This window comes from Podarcis vaucheri (genome assembly GCF_965113315.1).
Source record: "Podarcis vaucheri genome assembly, chromosome: 4".
NCBI classification, from domain to species: domain Eukaryota; kingdom Metazoa; phylum Chordata; class Lepidosauria; order Squamata; family Lacertidae; genus Podarcis; species Podarcis vaucheri.
The window spans coordinates 60,832,494-60,855,599 of NC_138762.1; the positions used below are offsets into that span (position 1 = coordinate 60,832,494).

Genomic DNA, 23,106 nt, shown 5'->3' on the forward strand with positions numbered 1-23,106 from the left:
AGCTAAAACATAAATGTTAACAGATAAAATGATCAGTAAAATGAATAAAACTAACAACAAAACTTACCCTAATCCTTTTAAGCCAGTCTATTTCATTATTAAGCAGAACTTCAGCATTGGGCACATTAATATTACTATTGTATGCATAATTAAGAAGATGTCTTAATAGAGTAAAGTAGTCTCCTGAATGCTTAGCACGTTCTCGTGCAGTACTCTGTAAGAGAAAGCGGTCATGAGTAAATTCGAAAAGGTGATTTACATTAACAGCAACACAGAATGTTTCTTAAAGAGTGGTGACCTCTTTAGTCCTTCTCCATCACTTGACAGGGAGAGGTGGGTCTTGTAAGCAAAGAAAGCATGGAGACTTCTCCAGCACACTGCCTTTACTTGACATTGGGGAGGAGATTTGCAAAAACCTTTGCAGATCTCCCCCCCCCCCTCCTTTCCCTTTTAAATACCTTATATTGCATGGACCTAGCTCCCATCTCTACTCTTCGCTCATTAGCTGATGTGGAGATTAAATCCTAATGTCTAGGCTGTGTGATCTTCTTCTCTGCTGGGACCAGGATCACACAACCAATGCAATATTGAATCCTGCCCTTTCACCCAAGTGCTGACATTGCTAGTGATGATGGCTGACGGTATGACAGTGGCCATGATTTGTGGGGGGGGGGGACCTGCTGGGCCAAATGGACCCCCTAGAAGACCAAGATTAGCCTGTGGAACCAAGGTTCCCCACCCCCAATGTAGTTCAGAATTCTGTTCTCAAAGTTGGCCTATGCGACCAGATGGCCTATGCAAAGTCTCCAAGCATGATCTGAGTGCATATTGCACTGATAGCATGAATCCGTCTATTCCCCTTTTAAAACCATCCAAGTTGGTGGCCATCATAGTTTGCCTATGCTATCCCTAACTAATGACCATGTGGGAGCTGATGAGAGTTGCAGTCCAACAATACCTGTAGTATCACAGGTTAGCCATCTGTCAAACAGTCGAAAAATGTAGATTATAAATGTAACTGGAGATTTAAAGAAATTAACAAAACCACTGGGTTGCATCCAAAAGCAAGATTAATGTCAGCTGCCTCAACCCAAGTTTCAGCAATTCCGCCTCTCACTGTGCCCCACCAACGCACTCCAGACCTTTCATGAAGGTCCACCAACCCCCAAGAGGGACTTTTGGGGGCACAGAGGGGGGAAATGCCCTACTGCGAAAGCAACCTTCTTTCTACATCAATTGGCTGCAACTCAAAGGGCTCCAATTCAAACCACCTTGAATGTTTTCATGTGTATACCGATTTGTGGACCTGGTTTCAAAGCTAGGAACAGCTCCAGTTGATTGTAGAATTAATCATGACACTGGTATCAGTGATAAAATGCTTGAGGCTCATAACACTGAATGTGGGGCTCAGAAGGAAAAGCAAATGCAATACATGATACTATCGTAATTTCTGTATTTCAAGTATTATCTGTTAACTGCACTGAGCTATTGGAAAGTATCTATAAAAATCTATTACAGGAAATTCTTATAGACATTAGTGTAAGTAACAATGTGGAGTTTTAAATGCCTTACCCCTAAAACAGTGAACAACAGAGTTATAAAGAAAAGCAGAGGTCTCTGTCCCATACAACATCTGGTAGCCATTAGGAAGAATTGTTCCTGTGCCATCTGACGAACAGTTCTGGGGGGAAATTAACCAGAAAAAAATCAAATTAATACAAATACTTTGTAAACAAAACAAATCTTAATTGAGATTTGCTGGACAGCTTCCCTGCATGTTTATCAGAAGGAGTGTCATTGCTTTTTCAGTTCCTAGGATTGAGGGAAGAGGAATTTAATTTGAAATGTACATTATGAAGGTGCTGTCAAATTCTAAAGAGACCATGGGAGATGCGGGTCTTCCAAGTAGCAGTGGGCATGCACAACTTGCATGTGTAGAAGGGTGACAAGCGAAGCTGTGTTTTGTGAAGGCACTTGAACCAAAAAGGACCAAATGCAATGACACTTAAAAGTTATTTAGTTGACAGAAAACAAAAACAAGAGCCTGAACACCAGATCCATAAAGGACAGGAGATCACCTGTCCTTTCTGATGAATGTTAAATGTAGAATCTGTGATAGCCCACAAATTGGTTCTGATAGTTTAGAATCAAGGATGTCCATCACATCTGTAACGTTTTGGGGAATGACAAATATAGGTATCTGAGAATCATTCTTTAAGAGATAAAACATAGCCAGTTGTGGGCACACTTCATCTTCATGTTGAGAGAGTTTATGACATCATGATTGTTGCTGCTCTCCCCTGGCTTCTAGCTGAAAATCTAGATTCAATAGGTGGGATTGACCTAACCAGTCCTATCAGTGAAAGCTCTGTGCAATCACATTTGCTTGTACAGAAGGGCTTTTGCCTTTTCTTCCCCCACCCCCCTGTGCATCTCCTGATATTGGCTCAGAAAATGAAAATAAAAAACATCACCATACCACAGTTATAGTGATAGCCATTATGATCTAGAGATATACAAATGAAATCACAGCCCAGCAAGTGTACTTTGAATTGGGCATCTACAGTCACCTGCTGCCACCTGGAGTCAGCAACTGTGAGATGAAAAAAACCACTTACTTGCTGTGACAGTGCAACAACAAGTCAATGATAAATGTCTGCCAAGCTTTTTCTTTGCTAAGTGCATCCAGCGCTGTTGGAATCAAGGCAAAACAAAGGGTCATCACTTCGAGTGCTTCACAGCAAACTTGTTCATCTTCTGCATCTGGTTCATTGCCTGCATTTGTCTGTAAAATTAATCAGAAATAAGTGACATTAAACAGGTATGGAAGAGGAACTAATGATTTTCTTAACTGTTCCCTTCAGATACAAGCCAATACTGAGAACAAACATCTACTTACTACAACCTACAGCCTGGGTAAGGCCTACAACTGAAACAGGGATTAATTGTAATAATGCGGTCTGTTATCTTATTTATAGCCACACATACAAACATCAATTCTGACACAATGCTGAAATTATGTGAAAGGGGAAAGGCATTAGTGAAAAGGCGGGGGGAATATAGTAATAAATAAAAAATATTTTTAAAATTTATATCCCGCCCATCTGGCTGGGTTTCCCGAGCCACTCTGGGCAGCTTACAACATATATAAAAATGTAAAAAACATCAAAAAACAAAAAAATCCTATAAAAGCAACAACAAACCAATAGATCAATAGAAATGAAAAAGAAGAAGACCCAAATTAAAATAACCACCAACCTCAACTAAAAGTTTTACCAACACCAACCCGAAACAAAACAAAACAGGGGAACCAAAATTAGAACTGTTTAAATCGTTTTAGCCAGTTGCCCCAACCCAAGAATTCTCCATCCACATAGGACTGTAAAAAGGCACTGAGACTGCTACGAAGTTATGCTTCAATGAGGTAACACTGAAGTGCTTTCTTAAAAGCTATAAAGGCATTCTCTCAACAAAAGTGCCAGCAAAGTAACTACCAACAATTTAACTCGGAAATCTATTAGATGAAAATTATTTAAAATCATATAAAAATGCTTACAATTTCTAAACAGGCCACTTGAAGTCTGAATTTCCTAGCATAGGCCTTATCAAAGATCAGTTTTAGAGAAAAGGTTGCTTAGGATTTCTTACCTTCTCGTAAATTTTACTAATATCCTCATTTGAACTGAATACCAGCTGTACTGATCCACATCCTGAAGCCCAAACTATTTTCTGCACTGCTCTAATAACACAAATATCAGGGATATATTTTGAAGCCTAAAAATAGAAAGATAGCATCAAATATAACTGTTCCAAATGTTTTTACTTCAGACAGGGAGAAAGAAGCATAGAGGGCAAGAGTAAAAAAAGCAAACACTTAATACATTTCCCACAAATCTGAATCCATGAGAGTCTATATTCTTGCACTGGAGGCTGAAGCTCATACCAAGTCCATGTGGCCCTCTACTGTCAACTTGGGAAGTGGTTCTCCAGGGTCTCTAGCCAAAGTCTCTCGCATCACCTACTACCATATATTTTTAAAATGGCACTGAGATTTATGAATGCAAAGTATGTGCTCCTCTCGAAAGGGACAGTATCCTGGCACAGGGATACGAATCAGCAACTACAGAACCAGGAAGCGTTAAGGTGTGACCATATGCCACCAAGGAAGCTCCTTCTATTTTGCACACTAGAGACAAGCTTCCATTAAGGATATATAAGCAGCTGCTGAGGAAAGTACAGATTCTCCTCTCCCACTCCCCAAGTCACTGCCTTAAGCCTAAATCAGGAACTGTGGGAATAGTGAAAATTATACTAACCTCATCAGATATTTGCTGTGCAAGGCGTATTGCTACATTTCTTAGCATGCACTCTGAGGTTGGGTTGGGAATGTTCTGTAGAGCAGTTTGCAACACGACTGCTTGATCATGAGTTGCTTGGTTGATCTGGAACGATTTATTTTCAATATTTTAAAGAAAGAACATACTATCTTCAACTGTAAAAATTTAACATGGTGGAGAAAAAATATATTTCCATAGCCATTTACAAATTAAGCAATACTAGTCAATATCAGACTTTAAATATTTACTGGTTATCAGATCACAATAAAGCATTTACGATTTTGCTTTAAGAACAAAGTTAACGTTACCTGTGACATTGGGCTTGTGCCCTCTACAACTGGCTGACAAGCTTCTGCCACAGCTCTCACATGGCCATAGCCAATTGCAGTTAGCAATAGTTTTGCTATTTTTAGAGCATTTAGGTAGGCACCCCTTCTTGTTTCCATATCTGCATTTGGCAGGAAGTTATTTCTGGTCAGCATACTCAGCACAAGAGGTAAGCCACCACTTTTTAAGAAGTTGTACTGGAAGTCAGTGGCATCTTCTCCCAGAGGTAAATTGGCAGGCATTAACAAGGCATAAACTACCTGCAAGGGGGAAAGAAGTGGGAGAAACAAAACAGGAAAAATAATTCAGCAAACTTTTAAACTAAGTATACTAAAATGGTTTTTGCATATTTGCTTCCTTTACATTTTGTGATGAAGCTCTTTTCTCCATGAGCAACCTTCCCCACAATCCAGTCCTATGGGAAGGCCTTGCAGTACAGTCATACCTCGTGTTGCGTTATGTTCATGTTGTGTCTTTTCAGCTTGAGAACGCGGCAAACCCAGAAGTGTATACATCCAGGTTTCGCCGCATGTGCATACGCAGAAATGCTCTATCGCGCTCTGCGCAGAAGTGCCGCTCTAGTTGCAGACTTTTCGGGGTGCAAATGGCACCCCTGAACAGATCATGTCCGCAACTAGAGGTAGCACTGTACTCTGCAATTTGGGTGTGATCCCTGAATTCAGTGTAAAAATAATACTAGAAGGAAAATTTCAAGTATCGAAATATTAAAAATGAGATATTACAAACCTCTGTAAGATATAGCACTTGTGATGCAGAAGGGCCGAAGAAAAGAGAATCAAGGGATGGACTAAGGCTGCTGTCTCCGAGTTTTGCATGGTCTAAACAAATAGCTCTTAGTTTTTCTACAGTAGTGTTATCTGGAATAAAAGCACAATTTAAAGATGTTTCTTCCCACAGAGAATACAATATAGATTTCTGAAGCACTTTTGAAAAGTGTAATACATTGAAACTGCAAAGGAATAGATAGCACTGAAGAACATGGAGAATTTTTGTCTTTTTTTCTTTGAAAATCACATTTTGCTTCAGTCCCAAGACAAATGCTGCAAACTGGAGAGATGGCATGCACTAGAAATTTTCCATGACCACCTCTTTCAGCATGTGTCTTCAAAGAACCCCAAAACCAGTTTGAGGAAAAGCAGCTTGATACTCGCTTTTGAACTTTCTGGAGTGGAAAGGGCAACAGTGTGTGTGCACTGCTTTTAAACACTCACACAGATGAATCCCCACACTGATTCTGAACATGGAGAGTTAAACATGCAGTTTGATTGTTTTGTACAGGTAGCTTCTAAGATGCTCTACATTTCACTTTCTATAAATAGAAAATACACTGAAAATAAATCTTACCTGGTGGCATCAATTTCATAAGGATCCGTGCACCATCTCTAAGAGGTGGCATATTTAGGCTACAGCCTAGGTCTGCAACTTGCCAAAGAAATGAGATATATCTAGGATGCAGTGACATGATCTAAAATAAAAGCAAAAACCTGTCATGAGATACCAGCTCCTAATATCAGATAATAAATTTCAGTCTACAATTTTGAGTGTGTGTCTGTTCTTTACTTACAACTCCAGGCAAGCAACTTTCAACTTCTGGGTTTGGACCATCACTATAGTGATTGCCATGGTTGCCTGGAGAACCAGTCGAGGAATCAGATGAGCTATCAGGGCTTGAAGGCATATTGGAACTTATCTGTGTAAGCTTGGCTGTAATTAGCTGGGGGGGTGGGGAGTAATAGAAAGTGATAAAATGGAGAGATTGTACAAAATTGTTAAAACAGTCACTTTCTAATAGCAAACTTGACTGAATATATCAAACTGTTAATACTATAGCTACTCACAAAACATGCCATTATTTCAAATTATATTTATGCATTCATTTAACTTTCAACAGAGAACTTTCAAAAATAAGTAAGCTGATCAATATATGATATTTACAGTACTTACTGTTTTATCTTTGAGATTTAATTGTCCAATTAATTTTCTATCATCTGCTGGATCTACTAGCTCGCCTCCAATAAATAACTCTACTTTTGTATGTGCACTGTTGGCTTTAATACGATTGAGAATGCAACGTCTAACTGAACCAATCGTGTCATTTGTATGGGACCAAACATCCAAGTCTTCCACTTGCCGGCCTTGATTTGGAAAACGAACTACCAGAGAGATGTGTTTACCACGAAAAGCTCTGAGAACAAAGATAAAGATAATACCACTTAAAACAATCAAAAATCTTTAAAAGCGTTTACTACTGCCAGGGAGAATTATAGAACTAAATTTATATTGGGGCAATGACTTTAATAGGCCAGCCAAAATGTCACATTAGAACAATACCTAATAATTGTCCCAATAGCGGTATTTTGCTGACATAGTTGACTTTACTCGTTAAGATTTATTTTATTTTCAAAAGAGCACAACACTCCAATAAAACTGGAATTCAGAAAATTTTGCTTACTTTTAAATAATCCTTCTACTTGTTTGCTAGACTAAAGGGGAATAAATCTGAAAAGGTTATCTACAGCATATAATGAATGGATTATCTTTTGCCTTTATGTATGTGGCAAGGAAATCAGAAATATAAGATTTATGATTCTACAAATATACTGTACTAATATATTACACAGGCTATGTTATTTAAAAGTTTTTACACAATATGAGATGCATAGCAGAACCCTAACACCACAATTACTCAGAAAATTACTTAATATTGCATCCTAATTTACCAGAGTTTTGAAATTTCCACAAACCTTGACATTGGTAGAATTGTTCGTTCTTCGTGGTAATCACTGTCACATTCATTTATATATTCTTTTAAAACGGTCAACACTCGCACCATTCTTATCGCTTCTTGCCTTGCACAATTAATACTGTCTTTATCGCCATCCAAAACACACAAAGTATCATAGGATGCTTTCAAACGATCAAAGCAGGACTGAATGAAGTCTTCATGGATCACTACCTACAGAAATGCCAAGAGATTGCTATATCTCAACAAAACAATATAAAAGATCACAAGAGAGACAAATTAATCCTACATCTGTAATTTGCAAGGATGACACTCCTGAGCAGAAGATTCCAGCAACACTAGTATTTTTAGCAGGCTTCATTCAGTGTGCCAACAGAATTTTTGGAATGATGAAAATACATGGCAATTAACAACTTAAAAGACATTAGTTAGTATGAATTCCTATCTGAATGAAGAGCCAGCTAAAGAAGAAATGTATGCTCTCAAAGATTTACTTTTGTAAAATAGTCCTCAAGCAAAGCATACTAAGGAAGGAGACTTTCATCAATGAAAATGGTAGATGCTACCTATTTTTTAAAAACAACAACAGTTTTTTTTCATAATTTTACCTGATTTACTTGCAATCTCGGACCAAGATTGGTATAGATTTCCTTTAGTAGATCTATTGCTCGACTGGCAATGTCATCACTTCCTTGAATTACAACCTAAGACAGAAATATAAAGCATATACCACTTTAACTTAAGCATTATGGCCTATGAGAATAAAATCTCTAAGTGCAATCTTGACAAAAATATGTATATAAAATCTACTGCAAATGGTCTTATGACCCATTCTTGGCTTCGATACAACACACAGTAATATTATTTCATTTATGAACTATTTTCTATGAGGCATCCCAAAGTGATTTACAATTTTTTAAAAAGTCATTAGATTCATCTAACATATGACAACATCATACACACATAAAATAAATTTTCCCACCCTAGCCCATGAGATGAAGTTAAAGCAATACATCAGAAATAACATCCAAAGAACATAATAAGTCCTATCCCAGACAACTATTTACATAGAAAGCAATATACAATTTATGCTAATCAAAAAGTTTTATAATGTGAAGGGAGTCGGATGTTTTCAGTTTTAGCCACATATAATAACAAAGCTGTACCAATCAGTTGCAAATTAATTTTATGGTTCAAACCTTGTGCCAATTTTATTTTATTAGTCTATTTTCCCCCAAATGCTATTTGCCATACATTATTGTACCAGTCTGTCAAAGAAATGCCATCCGAGTTCTTCCAGTATCTCATTACAAGCCTGGCCAATAGTAAAAAATAACTTATCGGGGGTTTTAACTGTAAATTAGTGTTGCCTACCATTAAAAGATTGAGCAGTGAAGCTCTGAACATTTAGAGGTTAACTTGACCAGCAACTGTGATTTAAAATAGAACATATATAAAAACAAAACAACTGTATATATAGAAACAAATGTAAATGACAACTATAAATAACAAACTTAAAACAGTAGCACCTACATAAAATCAATTCAAATACAAAATAAATACCAATTGGAATAAAGATTTTAGAAGGTTTGTAGAAAAAAAGGAATGTATTTGGAAGGTGCTGAAATGATAATGGAGAATGTGCCTATTTGATATGCAATGTGAAGGTTTTCAAAGTGTAGGTGGCCCAATTTTTACATTGTGTGGAACAGACCTCCTGGCAGGATGCTCTCTCCTGCAGAATGGGTATGTAGCAGATGAGGTGATCTTTTAGATACCCTGGTCCATAGTGTATATGGGCTTTGTACACCAATACCAGCACCTGGAACCTAGTCTGGTAGCTTACTGGCAGCCTGTGCAATTCTTTCAGCAGTGGTGTCATATAATGATATTCCACCACAGTCCAACTGCTGCATAGCTGCAGTTACTGGGTCAGTCTCAAGGGCAGCCCCAAATAGAATGCATTGCAGTAATCCAATCTGGAGGTTACCAACATATGGATGACCGTGGTTGGGCTGCAATGATCCAGAAACAGATGCAGCTATCTTTCCAACTGAAGCTGGTGTACTGCACTCCTAGCTCCCGAGGTCACCTAGGCTTCTAGTGACAGAGATGGGTCCAGCAGCATCCCCACACTAAGAACCTGCTCCTTCAGGAGGATACAACCCATCCAAAGCAGGCAATTGGCCAATTATCCAGACTAGGAAATTGCTCATTCACAGCACCTCTGTATCGCCAGGATTCAGAGCCATAAACGCACCACCAAGCGCAGGCACCAGTCCAGGGCTTGTAAGGCTTCTTCCAATTCCAATTTTACAGAGAAATTGAGCTGGATGTTACAGAGAAATTGAGCTGGGTATCATCAATGTTTTCTGGACACCTCCTCTGGAACTATATTAACAGTGATACCAAGTTCTGCACAAATATGAGCAACCATACCCTGCAAGTGCCTTGCAGCATTGTCAAAGCACATCTCCAAGAACTGTACCTTAGGACTAGATTTCAATAGCCCATTTACCCCTCAGGATGGCTACTTGAGGATGCAATAGTGGCACAGAAGCAGGCTTTCTTAGCTTCCATCACCAGCATACAGTAGGTATTATTATGTGCTTTCACCTGTGCTCAGTCATTTTTCATTTATAAAACTCGCTATATTCCCTGGAGTTCCCTTGAAAGCCAGGGCACCATTGGGATCTATAGCACCAAAGGACACATAGAAGTGTTTGTGTCAATGACACTTTCCATTGTGAGACCAGGGACTTGGCAGGAGCACTAGATAATGCCATATGGAAAATCCCCCAAGTCCAGGGGCAAAGCTGCTGATTAAGTACTCCACTCCTGCAGGCTAAAGGCAAATGGTTGCTCCATAACAGGGTAATGCAAACATACCCCTACCCCGCCCTACAATACCAATCCATCTACCAGTCATCCTTTTGTAAATAAAAGATCAAGGCTATGTCCTGTTATTTGTCAGGTCAATTCTGTACTGAGGCAGCCCCTTGGTTGCCATGGCAGCCATAATGTCCCAAGTCAGCATGGATTTTGAAATCACCAAGTCTGGGAATTTTCCAAGCCTACACCCAAGACTACTTCTGCCAGTTTGGGTAGTGAGACAGCTGGACTAATTGAACAGAGGAAGAAAATGAGAGCAAACTACATAATTGGCAGCTTTCCTGACACTGATTGCCATTCCTACAGAGAGAGCACTCCTTTTACAGTGTGACAGCAACGAACTACCAAAGCCACAGTTGCAACCTGATACTCCACATATATAACGATGACTTCAGGAAGCATTGTGTAGCTGCATGGACATAGCAGACTTCTGCAGCAGCACTAGAAAGAATAAGTATCTGTGGCAACCTCATATCCAACATCAAATGAGTTTTTCACCAAGCCATGTGCCGATTTTGCACTTTGTACAAATCACAGCGTATCAAAATAGGCAACGCGTAGCTGAAGTACACAGTAGAACTCACATGTAATAACAGTTGCAGAACTTTTATTTCAATGGCCTAACCATACAAAGCAACTTTTTTGTCAAATTACTATAAACTACAACTTGAGTGGGGACGCGGGTGGCACTGTGGGTAAAACCTCAGCGCCTAGGGCTTGCCGATCGCATGGTCAGCGGTTCGAATCCCCGCGGCAGGGTGAGCTCCCGTCTTTCGGTCCCAGCTCCTGCCCACCTAGCAGTTCGAAAGCACCCTTAAGTGCAAGTAGATAAATAGGTACCCCTTTTATAGTGGGAAGGTAAACAGCGTTTCCGTGTGCTGCGCTGGTGCTGGCTCGCCAGAGCAGCTTCATCACGCTGGCCACGTGACCCGGAAGTGTCTCCGGACAGCGCTGCCCCCCGGCCTCTTAAGTGAGATGGGTGCACAACCATAGAGTCGGACACGACTGGCCCGTACGGGCAGGGGTACCTTTACCTTTACCTTTACAACTTGAGTAAGTTAGATGTACTTTTACACTTACCCTCCAAAGGTAATCTAATCCTATTAACTCCAAGTCATCCATCATATAGGCTCGTCTCTTTGCAACTAGCTTCCCTTCTCGACAGTTCACAGCTTTGAAGAAACGTTCAAAACATTTCATTCCATTTTCTGTTAAGAGTGAAGGGTCCAACTGAAGAACATTGTTTTCAAAGAAGTCTTTATTTATGTCAGGGTCTAAATCCGGTTCATCTCCCATGAGTTTAGAATACCATTTAAAACAGGCTTCACGATCACACAGGTAGACTGCATTTTCAGCTAAACACTTCCATATTTGTTTTGCCTGAGGAGCACAGAGCCATAGTTGACCATCCTTCAGTAAAAATCTAGAATGAAACAGAGAGAAACAAGAAGTCATTAAAATTAGAAATGTCGCTCTAATTCTATGAATTAACACTTGAAACTCAGTAGCTGATGCTGTTTTCAACTGTTCTCCAATGTATTCATACATTCTGGAATATTCCTCAATCACAGAAAAGAGAACAATCTACCGTATTTTTCGCTCTATAGGACGCACTTTTCCCCCTCAAAAAATGAAGGGGAAATGTGTGTGCGTCCTATGGAGCAAATGCAGGCTTCAGGAAGCTATCCATAAGCCTTCGGAGTGCTGCGGGAATGCCTGTGGGCTCCGAAGGCTTGCAGATAGCAGCCTGCAGCCTGAAGCCCGGGGAGCGCAGTGCCAACTCCCACTGCGCTCCCTGGGCTTCAAGCAGCTATCCGCAAACCTTCGGAGCGCTCCCCCAGCCTGCAAGCTCCGGGAGCGGTGGCAAGGCTGCACAACCTTGCCTCTGCTATGAGACGTGTTCTGGGGGCTGGGGTCGGGGGAAGCTCGGGCTTTCCCCGCCCCAGCCCCGCGGCTAAAAACGAAGCCACACGCAATTCTCCCGGCTGGAGAGGTTGTGTGTAGCTAAAGAGGAAGCCATGACATCCAGCGGGATGAATCCCGCTGGCTGTATTGGCTTCTTTGCTGTTTGGGGCGGGGGGGGGGATAAAAAAAATTATTTAAACCCCCCCCCCAAAAAAACCTAGGTGCGCCCTATGGTCTGGTGTTCCCTATGGAGCAAAAAATACGGTATCCGGATTAAATAATATGCATATTATAAACTTGACATTTCACACAACTACTCTGTACATAAATGTCAGTCACATACTGACATGTGTAAGCAGGTAAAAGATGTTAGAATCCCAACTATAAAAGAAAATTTGAGTTAAGCAAACAGATTGCCTTTGTATCATGCTAAGCAGCCTAGATAAATAGGTATTATGTACTTTTTTGGACTAGTTGGCTGGTTCAATTTCATTGAACATCCTTCAGTCCTACAAAAAAAATCCCAGCTATTGATTTCCCGTAGATGCATCTCTCAGTACTATAAGCAGGAAAATGCTTCAATAACTATCCAAAGCAGAATAGAGCAGTAAAGAAAATTGTGTACAAATTGCATAGAGAAAATTGTGTGAATTTCACACAGAGCCTAACTACTGTGTCCAAAGAACAATTCTTCTATCCAGTGGTCACACATGGATAAATAAAGGTATCCTTCCCCCATTAATCCCAGCTGATACGTTTCACACCTAGAAGAAACATGAGTAGTATCAGCCATAATCAGAACGTTTACCATTCCTCTCATGGTGTTATCTACTGTGAATATTTAGGGGGGAAATGCTTTGTTATGCTTTTGATTACAACTGTATCTTCTTCAGAAGTGTTAAATAAAACATCCACCATCATAGTTAAGAATACGTGTGCTCTGATCTTAGTAGATTATTCTGGGCTTATCTCACCTAATATTCAAGGCTTTTTTCTTTTAGCCAAGTGGTGTGTGTGTGTGTGTAAGCAGTAAGTATAGGGATGTCAGAGTAAACTTAAGTGAGGAACCTTGTCTGTGGAATGGCCACTTGTCTAGAAATATTCATTCTCTATATTTTCAAACCGTAAGAACATTAGAACTTGTACATGAGTCATCTCTTTCCTTGACTGAGGTACTGCATGCCTCTTTCTAATCCCTTGTATATGGAAAGGTTTCTAGTGTTATCACATATCATTGCTGTCCTACCATCAGAAAACCTGCTCCTTCAAACATGTTTTGATGAAACAAGGGGTATGTCTGCATCAGCTGTATCAGACTAAAAAGTGTACCAGTACACTCTCTGCCCCTATTCTTCTGGGGGCAGCAGAGCAATTAAGGAGTAACTCAACTAGTTAGAATAAAGGTCATCAGTGCTTGCACTAGGAGCAAGAGAGAGCTGGTATGTGGATAAATGAAAGCAGCCAGTGAGTCTTCATCTGTGACATGGGAATGAGACAAATAAAGGGATTGTGCATTCTAGCTGGTAGACCTGGAACTAAAGAGCATGCAAGAGGAACTTGTTTCTAGCCATGTGCCTTACTGCGACCTTGTCTAGAAATAGATTCAGCCACAAGACAAATATCATTTTGTAGATCAGCTGTTCTCAACAGCAAAATGGGGCATTCATTTTTTGCTTTTTGAATAGCATAGATTGCTACTTTTACACCCAATGTAAAGCAAGTATCACTAAAACCAACCGTAGGAAGTTCAGACGTTCTTGGACTTCTTGCACATGACTGTATCTACTCCCAGGTCTTACAGTTTGTGGATCGTATTCTCCATGCTCTGAAAATTTAATACAAAATATTATAATACTTTTTTTTAATCCAACAGCAAAACCTTTTCAATTTTTCTTTAAAGGACGTGCCATTATGTCCAAGAAAGTGCTTAGGATTGCATACATTATAAAGTTTCATATCCAGTCTTATCTATTAAAAGAGTATTTAAAATTAGTGATGGCTTTTCTATTTGAAAGGTATATGCAAAGTTTACATTCCAACAACAAAATTACTTTGGAAAATTATCAGAAACTACCCAATATTAGATACCATATTTGCAGCAAATGTTGAAATTAACTTTTCCAGAAGTAGTTAAGCAAAATGTGGGAGATATAAATTTCAATCACAGCACATTTTATAGCTATTGTAAAAATACACAAATGTACACAAAATTGGCAGCATTGCCAATAAAATAATTCTGCCCCTCCCCACGTATTTGCTTAAATATGTACAGTTGGGTCTGGAAAAATACCTAAAGTAGAATCTAGGTGGAAGGTGACTTTCCCACTTCCTTCAGCATATAAAGAGGAAATAAATAGCAATATATCTCATAGTGTAGTTCTAGACAAAATTAAATTTAACTCACCTTTAGCATACTGTCTCATGCTTTCCATATACGCTGAAAGATTTTCTGCAACTAAAGTTACTAGAGCATGATTGTGCTGAAGTTGATTGATTAAGTCATGGCGATAAAACACATGGGGGCTTCGCTGAGTTTGACTGCAGTTTAAACACACATCAAAGTGTTACAAGTCCTGTTACTGAGAGTTTCAAACAATCCATTCCAAATAGCTACCATATTGAAAAACTATGCACACTCCCTCCCAAAGCTCCTAATCCCCTTAGATATGAGAGGGGTTTGGGGACTTGAGCAGACCAATTAGTTCTCCCCAGTTCTGTCTCTTTTATTTTCAATAAATGCATTAAAATTCTGTATCTCAACTTCTCTCAACCATAGCAATGACATACTCATGCAGACTGCCAAGCTTCAGATTGCCCTTTAAGTCTTTATTCCCCCTACCCCAAGACAAGAGCTTCCCACAGAAAACACCGAAAAAAATCCAGTATTTTAGTATAATTGTGATTGGGCAACAGTGCCCTCACCCCAAGGTAACAGCAAAGACATGAGTTCTTGTCTTCAACATTCAGTGTGAAACAAGTTCCATCTTCAGACAACTGAGTGAGTTACTCCCAATTTTCTGGCTTCTATAGGCTTCAGCTTTACGAATGCCATAAGCCAATTTAACTGAAAGGAATGACCAGTGAGAACCAAGGGGAAATAATCTGATCGTCAGGCAGGAGAGAGAAAATTGAGGAGACTGCGCTTGCCTCCCAGAGTTCTTTGCTCTCCTGCCTCCGTCACGTGATTAGAAAAGTTACCCAACCCATCCATCTGGGTCATCAGCAACCGCCTCAAATGGAATTGCATCCATTATGTATTAATATTTCCCATTATATTTCAGCAATACTAATGGATTATGTGAACTGTGTACCCTTTTTTCTAGCCCAACACATTAAAGAAATGAAAAGATTATTTTAAAGTCTCACCTCAAGTTTTGTGGTGCTTCACCAAACAAACTACAAATTTCCCTAATTTGTTTCAATGCAGGAATGACCCATTTATCATTTGTGCGAAGCTCTTCTATAAAACGATCTATCCATTGTATTTTTTGTGTATCTCGATCCTTAAAAAACAAATATTTTTATTTTAGCTTGCAACAATTAAGTAATTTTAAAGTGGTTTATCCATTTCTGGCTCCCTGTTTTAAATACTTTGGAACTGAATCATTAGGTTAGAAAACAGCCTACTAGAGAAGTTAACCAACAAACTCAAAAGAGAACAGGTAGAAGCAAAGGAGGGCACCTTCAGCCCAATATGGGTCTCCTTCATCACATGCACAGCACAAAAGGACAATGACCAACCCTCCCCTGCAACATCTAATATCATTTGTTTTTATCCCTTTGGTGTCTGCTGCCCTGGTATCCTTTTGAGAGTAGGGCTGGGTACAAATTCAATACATAAATAATATGGACACCATGGCAAGCTCTCATTAACACTAATCAAAAGGGAGGAAGACAAAGTGAAGCTGAAAGGGAGGGAGAACATATGCCAGCCCATAGCTTGCTCATAATCCTCTAAGCCATGGTTAGGAGTAGCATCTGAAACGAGCTTTTTGATATCTACCCTCTTCCTTTATTTTTGTGAAAATAATACAACAGTCTTAATGCCACTATAGTATCAAATCCCAGTGTTAATACCAATGGGACTATGGATTATTGGGACATACATGAATTAACCTTGTGTTCACAAGTTCCCTTCATCATATGCTCTAATTTCAATAAGTTCCATCACCAAAAACAATTTCTTGTTACATCTGAACTGCCAAACTATGATTTTCATAACCCCTCTAAACCAGGGATGCAATCCTAGTCTGAAAGAATTCAACAGCAAGGTCACCATTTCATATTTAACAGCAAACTAGGAGAGAGAAAGGTAGGAATACACAAGCATAATGTCAGCCAACCCAAAGATAATGACTACCAAACAGAATATATTTACCTGAGAACAACTATAATCTAAGATTTTAATGTGGGCACTGAGAGCCTGGTCCATGATATCAACTGGAACATCATCACTATGTGCTAAATTCCATAGAAGGTTCAGTACTTTGTGCGCCATCACACCATCTTTATCATCTTCTGCAAGACGACGAATTAACTCAAGTAGCTTTTCACGCTGCTTTTTGCTTGCATTTGTCCAACTTGCCTAGAAAATAAAGGGACACCACCAGAATATTTTAATGTGGCCTGAAAATCAAAGGTATGTGAATTGAAATACTAAAAGTGTTAAAATTAAGTTATATTGTCAAAATGCAAATTAAGATATGATGGTAATTCTACTGTTCTTTCCAGTAACACCAATTAGAATGTCAGCACTGAGTAGCTTACCAAAAACTGGAAGAACTAAGCTATTTTTAGATCATTTTCAAATACTTCACTTGAATGGATTTGTAATCAGTAATAATATTAATTGTTCAGTGACTGCATTTCACAGTAATAGGAAATAATAGGAAGTCAGACAGAAAGGCCTCTTCTTCCATTCAAAATAAATCCATGGCCCTGCTTCAGCAGAAGAGCAGAAGCCAAGCAAAATTTACTTCATTACCCAAGATTGTTAAGAATTGCCCTACTGAATCAGGACAAAGTCCCATCGACACCAGCATCAACTTCTAAGTGGCCAAACAGACTATGGGAAGTTCACACACAGTAGATGAGCACAATCTGCACTTGTGAATACCAGCAACAGGTATTCAAAAGCGTACTGCTTGCAACAATGGATGCCATACATAGCCTCCGTGGCTAGCAGCTATTGATGGCCTCATCCTCCATGAATTTGCCTACTCTTTTAAAATCATCCAAATTGGTGGTCATCTCTACACCTTCTAGGAGTGAATTCTGTTGTTTATGCCTTAAGTGAAATAATACTTCATTTTGCCCATCTAGAATCACTGGATTTTGCCCATCATTAGCTTCACTGGATGGCCCTGGATTCTACTATTATGAGAGGGTGAAAAAGAAGCATTGTTCATGAGTGTGAAGGGGATATCTGTGTGCACATAAATCTGCTGTCGTTATAGGACTTCAGCACCACCTGGTGGTTGATGGCGAAACTGCTGCTCAAACAAAGACTTCCTTTGTTGCATTCTCCCACGAGCCCTCAATTTTACTGTAAGTCCAAACATCCCAGAGGACTGGACAGAAAATACGGTTTCTTGACCCCCTTCATCCTTTGAAAATTCATCTTCCACCCACTAAAACATGCACACTAAGCACTGAGAGGCTGCTTTTCCACATGACGAAACATAACATTTGCTCCTCCCAATTCGATGAAGTACAAAAAACTCAGGCCTCTGGAGGAGCTTAGCCTATCCCCAAGTTCAGTGAAAGTAAAGCACTGAAGGAATAGTAAAGTTCCTTCATTACCAGGAACTCCCACTGTTGACCCTGAGGCTGTCCCTTGCTCCAATTATTAACAGCAGATTAATATGTATGCTTACCTTGAAACAATCAAATAGGTGGTCAAGTTGTTCAGGAGAGAAATCCCAGGCCAGTTTTGCAAGGAGGTCATGTACATTCTTCACAATGGCTTCATGTTTTCCTGCCTTGATAAGAAAGAGTTAACACCATTTACTGCTATCTCTACAAAAGACAGGATTGTCTTTATTTTTCTGAGACTCTATTACAGCCATTTCCCCACATGGTATCCTACAAAGTGGAATTGACCTGCACTTACAGTGACCTTAGAACAATTCTTGTAAAACTAGCACTGTTCTCATCCTGTTCTCATTTTTCTATGGCAGGTTGGAAAAGATAGCTTATATAATACCTCAGACTTTAAACTGCACTTATCTCTTGCTCTCTTGACTTTTTCAATTCCTATTCTTTAAAACCCTTTTGGCTTTTTATTTACAAAATCGATACTCTATATAAAGAGGCTATATGATCAGTTTACAGATCATCATTACATTTCCCAAAGAAAGGTACAGCCAATAGTTGATACTCCTTCATATTTCTAACGCACATTTGCTTTTGAACATTTAAGCTAATAAAAATTGGGTTTTTTAATTTACACTTTAGAATTGCAACTGACTTAGAGCAACCGCAACACTAGGCTTAAATCTTCCTGTTCCAAAACATTAATAGAACTTAACTAGCCAAGTTTGAAAAAGGAGGCAATTAGAACTATGACCACAATGTCAGCTCAATCTACTAGACCCATTTAACTTAATAATAATAATATTTATATGGCATTCTCAGTGTGCATGGCACTTCACAGAGCAACAAGATGATAAATTCCTGCTCCAAGAAGCTTACCATACACAAAACAGAGAAAGGAAAGGCAAGATAAATCAAAGAATATGCAATTGTTTCAGTTATATGTGTTTATGCCATAGGGAATGGAAACAGGGGTTGATCAAAAGGCAAAACCTACAATGATTAACTTCTTAAATTTGATGACCCAAGAAAAAAGAGCACACCAATAATTCATCAGGTTTCCTGTGCCACGTTTAGCTTCCTTCTTTTGGTAGCACAGCATATGTGAACTAACCAAAAGTTTGTGTCCACCACAGAAGAACATAACATAATAAACTATGGTATTTGCAGAGAGACTGACGAATTATACTTTAACACCTGTATCACAAATTATAAGTAACTCCAACTCATGCATGATAAGTAGTTCAAGATAAACTGCTCTCACTCAAGGTGACAGTTGTTTAGGCCCTACCTGTGCAGCCCAAATGTTGTCAAGGTCTTGCAAGGTGAGGGCCTTTTCTTTGATGACAAAACGAAGAATTTTCTCTAATTTTTCTACATATTGAGGCTGATGTAGACTATCCCTTAACACAATCGATAAGATATTATTCTGTTGAATCCACTCCTAAATTTAAGAAGGTAAAAAAAATTTCAGATGACAGTAAGCAGCACATTATAAACACGCCCAAAAAATGAAAGTCAAACTTGTTTTTCTAACAATATGGAACAGGGGGTCCAACTCTGACCACCAGAGTTTATCTTATTCATAAGCAATGTTATCTACTGGCAATTCCACATTTTACACTATTCAGGCGCAATATACTATATAGGCATGTAAGCAGATACCAAAAGTAATGCCAAGAACCAGCTATTTGGCAGAAGCATCAAAAGCCATTTCACAGAAGTGTCAAAAGGGAGATGCTTGTTACACCAGGGGTGGCTAACCTATGGCCCTCCAGATGTTGAACTACAATTCCCATCAACCCCTGGCCATTGACCATGCTGGCTGCAGTTGATGGGAGTTACGAGTACACCTGGTTACCTATCTTGAGTTAAACAACAGGCAAACAGAGCAACTTCCAGAAGTGCTGATAGTACAACTCACAATATCTGTTCATTTTCTCATTTTCCCAGTGCTTCCCTTCCATTTCTGCACCTTATCCTAACCATTTCCAGCCGCTATAACATGATGTTGGGGGACCACAACTCTCAACCACTCCTGATCATTGGTCATACTGGCTGGGGGCTGATGGGACGTGGGAGTCCAAGAACATCTGGAAGGCCACAAATTCCCTACCCCAAACTCATAATGTTGCAGTATTAAAATTAAAACTTCCACTATCAACCCCACTAAATTTGAGCATAGAGTAGAAAGTACACAGGGCATGCTGAGAGAAGTCTTAGCTCCACTGAGCTATTTATGACATGGCTTTTTCAGTAGTTGCCCTAAGGATGTGGAATCCTTCACTTTTTCACACTTGTGGTGTTCCAGATGCTGTTGGATAATAGGTCCCATAATCCTTGACCATTTCCCATGCTGGCTGAGGAAAGTTGAAGTCCAACTATATTTGAAGGGCCACAGGTTCCCCACCCTTGGTTTATATACCTTGCTGGAAATGGTTTTGTTACACAAAGTCTTTGGTTCTTGAATTTTTACCATATACTGAGCTTTTTAGTGGGTCGTTTTGAGTTTGGTTTTATCAAATAGTGTATGGTTGTATTTTGATTGTTTGTTACATACATTTTAATGTCTTATTGTTTTTAATCTCATAAGCTACTTTGTGTCCATAGACAACAAAACAAGGTAAAATAATAAAATCAAAATCAAAGTTAAGGAAAACATCTCCTGGAAAGAAAGGCAGACAATTGCTTTGAACGGATACAATGATATAATTCAAATAACTTACTGCCATTCTTTCTGCTGTAAGCCATTCCTCCTCTTCGGGATTGCCATGCCGATGAGTGTAATATGACACACTAGATATCACCTTGTTAACTTCATTTAGTGCATTCATTTTTCCATTAAACGATGAAATTTGCAACAACCTGTGGAAAAATGTATGTATAAGAAAAGCAGAATCGGATACCAAACATAGAAAACACTGTAATCATAAAATAAAATAAAAGGCCTTACCTAAGTATCATTTTTAATCTAAATATTTCTAGGTTTTTTACAGTTTCCTCTTGCCCTGGAACTCTTGAGGCTAAGTTCTTTAGAGATTTGATTATCATTGACAAAGCATCATTTTTGGCTTCATTCTTGGCTTCTTTTTTCAGTTCATCATCAGTTAAGTTTTCTAAAAACTGTGGAACCATTTCTATAATTGGAAGGAAGTATTTCTTCACTGTATGCAGTGTTAGAAACTCATAGCACTGTCCAAATGGTCTGGAGAGAGAAAAAACAGTATAAAAGGCTTAAAGTAGTATTAAGGAGAACCAGTATTTACTAAAAAAAAATACAAACCAGCAAATTAATGATTACCAGCCAAAATATTATCCCTCCCCACATTTTGCCATCCCATTAGCAGATGATGAATGTTGTTGTTTCCAGGTATTTTTGAGGGGCAATATGTGAATTGGATACCCCAAACCACCACTAACACTGGAGCTCCTCCTGGTGGCCACCATGTCCCCTCTACCCACTGAAGCAATGCTTTATGGCAGGCTGCCTCAAACTCGGTCCTCCAGGTGTTTTTGGTCTACAGCTCCCATGATCCCTAGCTAGCAGGACCAGTGGTCAGGGATGATGGGAACTGTAGTCTCAAAACATCTGGAGGGCTGAGTTTGAGGAAGCCTACTTTATGGTAACAAAGTGTCAAACTGACAGAGGGTACTGTGGGAAAATTAGTGCCCCTCTCCCCACTTGGACTCCCATTCTGCCCCAGAAGCCCCTGCCAGAATGACATCTCATGACATTGTTCCAAGGGCCTTTGTGAGTGTAAACAGTGGACGTCAATAACTGAAAAAAGATCTTGCTGTGTCTCAACATCATTAATTTCATCCCAGATCTTGACCACTTCCATACTATTCAAGATAAATGTTCTCTACAAAGAGCTGAACTGCTAGCAAAATGGCTCTGGCTGAGTTTGTGTGTATCTCTCTTCCAAGAGCACTGGGGGTAAGGTTCCTAAGGTCCTTATACATACAATTCTGCAAAATACACAGACGCAACTCCCTACTATATATGTAATATCCTCTTGCCTCAACTCATTACAATCCAGATGTGCCAAATTTTTCACACAAGAAACAATAAAGGGTGTAGAAAGTTCAAATGGAATGGTGGTCCTCCACCAGGAACAGACGTAGCTCACCAAAGTTCCAGCATTCTATTCCAACAGCAAACTGCTACTGGGGAAACTCTGAAACCTCACAACAAACCTTGGCTTTCATCAGTCTCATTGCCGTAATTTCCCATACATTATGGTTCCTAATTAAGGTTACTTGCCCAAAAGCTGAGCTTGCTAGATCAAAGCAAAGAAGAAAAATTAAGGTCTTCTGAAAGTGTGTAAGGTTCAAAGCTAATCTGTATGGTAATTAAGGTAGTTTTATAAATCTTTGCTCCTAGACTGCAAACCCTAAATGACAAAATATCTATTTTTGAACAAATTGGCTCAAGGGATACTGTTATTCAGTTGATACATAGAAAAAGGACTCACTTGATGAGAGCTGCAATAATCTGAACATTCAATGCTGATCCGCTCATAAAACGATCGTGTAAGATCTGAAACCCATTCAACGTGCCAAACTTGTTGATGAGATCTACTAGCCAACCCTGCAAAACAATTTTTCCTGCTTTACATGTCATTCTACCAACACATATTTACATTGCAAAGAACAAGTCTTACTTTTGGTCACAATTAGAAGTAAATATACTCCTTTAACCATGATTATCCTCTCGTGTACTGTTAATCATTTCAAAATATTTTGCAAGTTGTGATAATACCAGCAATTCAGTATTCTACTATTATAAAAGACAGGTATTTCTGAACAAGAGAGCTTTTATGCACAGTAATCTGTTATCTTCCGACAGAAATTAATACAAGATTTCCTTTTAGGTTAGAAACCAGAAGCGAATAGATTAATGGGGTGTGGGTGACAGTTTTAGTATATGGAGATCATCATAACAGGCCTCAGCCAAAAGCTATACAGTGGCACCTCTGGTTACGTACTTAATTCGTTCCGGAGGTCAATTCTTAACCTGAAACTGTTCTTAACCTGAAGCACCACTCTAGCTAATGGGGCCTCCTG

At 39.2% G+C, this 23,106-nt stretch overlaps 1 protein-coding gene across 1 annotated transcript in view; it reads right to left on the reverse strand.

Annotated features, from left to right (window-relative positions):
- USP9X (ubiquitin specific peptidase 9 X-linked) overlaps positions 1-23,106 on the reverse strand; it is a 68,572-nt gene that overhangs the window by 18,367 nt on the left and 27,099 nt on the right. Inside the window, exons 7-28 of the mRNA XM_082219812.1 lie at positions 22,515-22,630; positions 20,993-21,244; positions 20,766-20,904; positions 19,331-19,483; positions 18,102-18,206; positions 16,604-16,810; positions 15,592-15,728; positions 14,630-14,763; positions 13,963-14,050; positions 11,401-11,743; positions 8,037-8,132; positions 7,430-7,641; positions 6,630-6,870; positions 6,250-6,399; positions 6,030-6,150; positions 5,412-5,542; positions 4,646-4,924; positions 4,317-4,442; positions 3,649-3,774; positions 2,619-2,785; positions 1,573-1,681; positions 68-214 (exon numbers count right to left, since the gene is read on the reverse strand). Of these exons, the coding sequence (XP_082075938.1) occupies positions 68-214; positions 1,573-1,681; positions 2,619-2,785; positions 3,649-3,774; positions 4,317-4,442; positions 4,646-4,924; positions 5,412-5,542; positions 6,030-6,150; positions 6,250-6,399; positions 6,630-6,870; positions 7,430-7,641; positions 8,037-8,132; positions 11,401-11,743; positions 13,963-14,050; positions 14,630-14,763; positions 15,592-15,728; positions 16,604-16,810; positions 18,102-18,206; positions 19,331-19,483; positions 20,766-20,904; positions 20,993-21,244; positions 22,515-22,630 (3,579 nt within the window). The remainder of the gene's footprint in view (positions 1-67; positions 215-1,572; positions 1,682-2,618; positions 2,786-3,648; positions 3,775-4,316; positions 4,443-4,645; positions 4,925-5,411; positions 5,543-6,029; positions 6,151-6,249; positions 6,400-6,629; positions 6,871-7,429; positions 7,642-8,036; positions 8,133-11,400; positions 11,744-13,962; positions 14,051-14,629; positions 14,764-15,591; positions 15,729-16,603; positions 16,811-18,101; positions 18,207-19,330; positions 19,484-20,765; positions 20,905-20,992; positions 21,245-22,514; positions 22,631-23,106) is intronic.